The sequence below is a fragment of the Nannospalax galili genome, unplaced genomic scaffold (genome assembly GCF_000622305.1).
Source record: "Nannospalax galili isolate Female #2095 unplaced genomic scaffold, S.galili_v1.0 scaffold3920, whole genome shotgun sequence".
In the NCBI taxonomy this organism is placed as follows: domain Eukaryota; kingdom Metazoa; phylum Chordata; class Mammalia; order Rodentia; family Spalacidae; genus Nannospalax; species Nannospalax galili.
The window spans coordinates 3,487-10,084 of NW_008345374.1; the positions used below are offsets into that span (position 1 = coordinate 3,487).

General features: G+C 44.9%; 1 protein-coding gene across 1 annotated transcript in view; it reads right to left on the reverse strand.

Moving 5' to 3' along the window:
* Positions 1-1,168: 1,168 nt before the first annotated feature.
* The window catches only part of LOC103740914 (STAGA complex 65 subunit gamma-like), a 9,804-nt gene continuing 4,374 nt past the window's right edge, over positions 1,169-6,598 (reverse strand). Inside the window, 3 exon segments of the mRNA XM_029567608.1 lie at positions 1,169-1,637; positions 3,389-3,626; positions 5,423-5,747. Coding sequence (XP_029423468.1) covers positions 1,375-1,637; positions 3,389-3,626; positions 5,423-5,747 — 826 coding nt within the window. The 3' untranslated portion in view covers positions 1,169-1,374.

Here is a 6,598-nt window from a genome sequence, read left to right on the forward strand (position 1 = left end):
TCAAATAACTAAAGACAAAACAAAACAGCCTGAGACAACCACAGGCTGCCATCCAGTAGCAGTAGCAGACCCTGACTGCTTCATCCACAAAGGAGAAAACAACTGGAAAATGTGCAAGGTGTTAAACGCTGTGCCAGTAAAACAGAAGACACCAGGGCTGAAGAGATGGCTCAGAGGTTAAGAGCACTGACTGCTCTTGCAGAGGATCTGGGTTCGATTCCCAGCACCTATGTGGCAGCTGCAAACCGTCCTTAACTCCAGTTCCAGGGAAATCCGAAGCCCTCTTCTGACCTCCACTGCATTGCACGACACGGGTGCACTCAGTTACATGCAAGCAATACACTCATACACATAAAATAAAAATAATAAAATATTAAAAAAAACAAAACAAAAAAAAAACAAACCAGGCATGGTGACACAGACCTTTAGTCCCCAGCACTTGGGAGGCAGAGGCAGGTGGATCTCTGAATTCGAGGCCAGCCTGGTCTCCATAATGAATCCAGGCCAGCTGAGGCTATAGGGAGACCCTGTCTCAGAAAAAAGACAAAAAAACTTTAAAAATAAAAAAACAAAAGCAAGAAAGATGAGGCCAGATGCAGTAACCAGTGCAGGAAAAAACGTGAGTGGGAATGGCTGCATACCACAGATCTCTCCTAAGAGACTATGTAGGAGGCAAAAATAGCTTTAAAAATACGATAATAAGACTCGTTATGTTTAGCTATTTTCTGGATTCTCAATGACTTGACCCAAAATGAATCCAATTAAATGAAAAACTGACACCTGATATAGAGAAGATAAGGAACTTGTCCTCTCACAGTAACACAGCAGCTGGGGACAGTATTTGGTCTCCTGATTATCATGCCAGTATCATGACCCATCTGTTCTTGTGGAAACCATAAAAATTATGTCAAAGTAAAAAGCAAACTTTTGGGGTTAAGAACAGTTGCTTTGAAATTAGGAAAGCCAGCTGTATTAATAAGAATGCAGCTGGGGGAGGTGGTGCTTGCCTTTAATCCCAGCACTTGGGAGGCAGAGGCAGGTGGATCTCTAAGATGGAGGCCAACTTGGTCTACACAGAGAGTTCAAGGCCAGCTGGAGCTCCAGGAAGACCCTGTCTCAAAAAGAGCAAAAAACAAAACAAAAGAATCCAGGGCTGGGCGTTGTGGTATACGCCTTTAATCCCAGCAGAGGCAGGTGGCTGTGAGAGCAAAGCTAGCCTGGTCTACATAGGGTGTTATAGGCCATCTAGGGCTACAAGAAGACCCTGTCTCAACAACAAAGAATAAGAATCCAATTACTCATGGATGCAAATTCTAATCTGTCAAGGTTTTCTGTTGGGTACTGTAGGTCTGGACTGAAAATGTCCTTTTGGAGTTATATTTTCCTCATTCTCTTCTTGCAGCGCTGGTTGAAAACGGGAGAGGACCCCATGAGGCTGTCAGTGGAATGGGAACCATAGCTGCTGTCTGAGTCATCAGGGCTCTGAGGAATCCCAGCTTCACTCATGCCTGACATAGGCTCCTCAAAGACATCGCTGCCCAGCACCCCATGGCCAGTCACATTGCCTTCTTTGCTCTCTTGAGGCTCCATTTTCACATGGGCCAGGTTCCAGAGAGGAGAGGCATTTACCTCTGTACCTAGAAATGAAGAACATGACTCAATGATAAACCCAGTACAGACAAACTGAACATCCTACCAGGGCTGACGAGTGTCCTCTGAGCTCAGTTTTCATTCAAATTCCACACATGGACTGAGGGTGTAACTGTTAGTCTATGGTTCAAAACGTTATCTAAAAATTACCAACTTCTGTTCTACTTCTATCGATTCTTTCCCTCACCCGTCCCCATTTTCCTTATACCAGGAAAGTCAAATGTGGGTGGAAAGATTTCCTGTCTTAGGTCCACAGGCAGACAGAATTCTGGGCCTTGTTCAGATAGTTAAGTCTGCCTGTCCTTTTCTTTTCCTTTCTGAATGTGCAGGCAGGGAGGCATCAGGTGTCTTCCTCTCTTGCTCTCTGTCTTACTGCCTTGAACCAGAAGCTTGCCTGTCTTCATCCCCCAGTACTGGGATTACAGGCATACACAGCCATGCCTGGCCTTTTACATTGGGTACTGGGTCTTGAACTTAGGTCTTTATGCTTGCACAGCACCTGAGACTTCTCACTAGCTCCTCATTCTTTTCTCCTTCCTTTTGTAAAAGGGGCTGCCTTATTTTCCTGCCTTTTTCTTTTTTTTTTTGGTTTCTCCTGGTCCTCTTTCACTTTTTTTTGGGGGGGGGGGCGGTTTGGGACAGGGTCTCCCTGTAGCCCCATCTGGCCTTTAGATCAGGCTGGCCTCCATCTCAGAGATCTGCCTGCCTCTGCCACCTGAGTGCTGGGATTAAAAGTGTGCCTAACTGTGCCTGGCCTCTCTCACATTGTGAAAACTGGATGATCACTACATAACGCTGACATTAGTTCCCCACCTGTCTCCCCTTGAAAAGAGACATGGTCCTTAGTCCCCCCCAACCTCCCTGTTTGAGTGCTGTTCTGCTGTATTATTTCTTTCTCAGTGAAAGGCCTCCACACTTTCAATACACTTTTTTTTTCAACACAACTAATTTTGTTTGGGTCACATTTGAGAATCTGCTGTTGAAATCAGTATAAACTGATAAAGTGACAATTTATGCTTATAAATAATCAAGTGCACAAACTAACTTGCAACTTAACTGACTCCAGTAGTGAGTCAGGCAGGGTGTAGTGTGGCACAGTAATCCTAGCACAGGAGGCCAAGCAGGGGGGATCTTGAATCTGAGACAACCTAGACTACCTAGAGGACACCTTGTTTCAACAACTAAACAAACAAATACAATTGTCTAAGAGAGAAAAAAGTAATGAGTCAGTTATCCAGGTTCTTGAGGTCATTACAGCTAGAGCCTACAAGAGCCCAGCTGCTCCAACAGGCAGATTTATTTCATCCCTTTCATCTACATTTGTTGGAATTCTCATTCCAACAAATACAACTAACTGAACTGTTCAACGAAGACCTCAACCCCTCTCCAGCCCTGTCATCTACCTGTCATCTTAATGAAGTTGATGCTTATTCTTTTGAATAAGCATCAGGAAGGGCTAACAGAATACTAAAGAACGGGACATCTGCTTAACCTGGTATGTCAGCTGAACCCACCTTGATAATCAACAGAACACCACCATATAGTGCATCCAGACCCTAACCACAGTACTGTAAAGGATACCTGAAAAGCTGTGGAGTCTTCCCTTCACCAACTAGAAGAATGAAGCCCTGCATCTTGGGATCATTGCACTCTGTCTCAGGACTTTCCCTTCTGCCCGCTCCTGTGTTCTCTCAGAGTGTGATTCCAGAATCAAAACGAGCACACTTGTTTTTCTTACTTGAAGCCTGTGGAGAAGCTTCCACCTCCAGGTTGGATGGGAAGCGCTCACTCTGTGCCCCAAGGACTCCCATGGGCAGGGACTGATCGCCAGAAGCAAGGTCGGCTTCCGGTTCCTCGCTGACAGGAAACGTGATGTCACTCACAGGTTCCTCCTTGATCTTCATGGGTTTAGTGTCTTCTGTGGCCTTTTCAGGATTGACAATCCTTTCATATTCTTCAGAGAGCTGCTTACTAATCTGTTGACAAGCAAGAGGTGGTTTTCCAAGAATTTTAGAATTGGATTGGATAGTCAACTTGTGGTACCCCATGAAAGACCCAACAATATGAGTTAACAGCTAAGTCAAATTTACTTTTTCTTCATTATTATTTTCTCTGTGTACGTGCATATGAGCATGTGTTGCACACATGTGTATGCATATATGTGGAGATCAAGAGGACAACCCTGGTGGTCCTTCCTCAGATGCCTTCTACCTTTTGTTTGAGATGGAACTTTGCAAAGTAGGCTAGACTACCTCACCATCAATGAAATTACAAGTGTGTGCCACCACATTCAGCTTTTATGTGGGTTCTGGAGACCTGAATTCAGGTCCTCACCCTTGTGAAGCAAGCACTTTACCTACTAAGCCATCTCCTTGTCCGACAGACAAGTTTTAAAAGTTCTTCTGTTAGTGCTAGGTGTGTAGTTGAGTGGTAGAGTGCATACTTACATTGTACAAGGCCATAAGGTCAACTAAAAACAACAAAAAACAGCTTTCACTGCCAACTGGAGGAAGCTTGTTACGGTGTTGAGTTTGCATTTATATGTGATAGAGTCATATAAAGAAAATGTGTCAGAAAAAGTAATTATCATCAAAGTTACATAAAGATATGTAATTCAGAATGGAGACAAAAAACCTAACATTTCTCTGGGCATGGTGGCATATGCCTGTTATCTTAGCACTTGGGAGGTTGAGGCAGAAGGATGGAGAGTGAGGCTGGCCTGGACCACATGGTGAGATCCTGTCTCACAAAACAAAAACCTCTGAAACATCTGGCATATATACCTTATAGGTGAATACTGGATGATGTGGGAAATCTGGATCACTAAGCAAAGTCTTTTTTTGTTGGATGCTAAAAGTTACTGGTCATTTTAAATATGTAGAAATTGAAAAGAAACTGCTAAGGCCTCTAGGATTGAAGAGATACTGTGGTCTAAACAAAAATGGGGCCCCCCACCCCCAAGCATCCTCCAGTATTTCATTCTGTTTTGTTTTCAACAGCATTTAACATGATCTGAAATTGGTATATTATTTGTTTACATGTTATTGTTTCTCTGGGACACTGAAGCTCAAAGAATTTATCTTATAAATTTCTATATCCCACCAATGCCTGACTCACAACAAGCCCTCAATAAATATGTGTTGAATAAAAGAATGGTAACCACATTGCCCAAGACTCCAGATACTTGTGTATTTCTAAGATTTGATTTATTTTTGTGTGTGTTTGCGTGCACACACACACACATTTGTAGGGGTGCCTGCAGAGGTGAGAAGACATTGGATCCCCTGGAGCTGGAGTTACAGGTTTCCCGACATTGTAAGCTTTCTGATGTGTGTGCTGGGAAGCAAACTCCAGTCCTCTGCCGGAGAAGCAAGGACTCTTGACCAGTGAGCCTCCAGCCTCATCTGTGTACTTCTTCCAGCGGAAGTAACAATGAGTGGCAGCCCACTGATGGAAAGAGACCCTGGTGTCTCTCTAGCTCAGTGGTGAGAACAGTGAAATACAACATAGGCCATTAGAAAAGCATTAAGGGCTGGAGAGATGGCTCAGCAATTAAGAGCACTGGCTGCTCTTGCAGAGGACCCAGGTTCACTCCCAGTTCTAGAATGGCAGCTAATAACCATCTTGTTCCAGGATATCCAGTGCCCTCTTCTGGTCTCTGCAGGCATTGCATGCATGTGGTGCACTTATATACGTGCATGCAAAACACTCATACACATAAAAAAACCCCAGACTGTGACATTTTTGCCCACTTTTCATACGGTCACCTCACCTGTAGCATGTAAGTGTGATAGTCCTTGATGCGGTGCTGCCAGAACTTCTGGAGGGAGAGCACACTGCCAATCCCCACTTCATGGAATACCTGCTCCATTACATCAGGGAAAGGAGTCTATCCAAGCAGAGCCTCCCGGTCTACAGCAAAGCGCAGCAACTTGGTGAACTTAAGGCAGTATTCATGTGCCACATCAGTTAGGGTCTCCAGGACACTTTCATTAGCACACGCAAAGCCTGCATGGGCCAGGATCGTGGCCACTGCTTGGTAGAGGGGCTGCCGACAGGAGTGCCAGCTGAGTTCAGTCACAGGTTCTCTTTTCCCACTGAAAGTGGAGATGTGGAAGTGTTATTCATGTTCTTACCAAGGGTGACCAGCCTGTCTCGCTAAGAGCTTTACAATTCCAGTTATCACTGGCCCAGTTTTCCAAGGAAAATCTTGGTCTTCATCTTGTTGTTCTCAGGGCATGTGTCAACCCACAGTCACAGCTCTGAGCCTCCCAATTACACAGTTTGAACAGGCAGAGCATGTCTATACTAAGCAATACAAGAAGAAGGTAATGCATGTCAGAGATTAGTGAAGGGCTGGAGAGATGGCTCAGCCAGTAAAGTCCTTGCCTTGCAAGCATGAATAGCAAGAGTTCAATCTCCAGAACCCACATAAAAGTCAGGTGTGGTGGTGCATGATTATAATCCCAGCACTCAGGAGGTAGAGACAAGTGCATCCCTGGGATTCTCTGACCTCCACACATATGCACATGCACTTACACACACACACACACACACACACACACACACACACACAAGGCTCTGTTTTGATCACGTGTAGCATGTAGGATTAATTTTAACAGCAGAGCTCATGGCCAGGGCTAGTGGTACATGCCTATAATTCCAACACTTGGAAGGTAGAGGCAGGAAGATTAGGAGCTCATGACCAGACTCAGCTGCATAGCAAGTCTGAAGCTAACCTGGGCTTCATGAGTCTCTCTCTCTCTCTCTCTCTCTCTCTCTCTCTCTCTCTCTCTCTCTCTCTCTCTCTTCTCTTCTCTCTTCTCTCTCTCTTCTCTCTTCTCTCTTCTCTCCTCTCTCCTCTCTCCTCTCTCTCTCCTCTCTCTCCTGGGCTTCATGAGACTATTTCTGTCAGTTTGCTGGGGGGAGATGGGACTGCCCTGTCCAA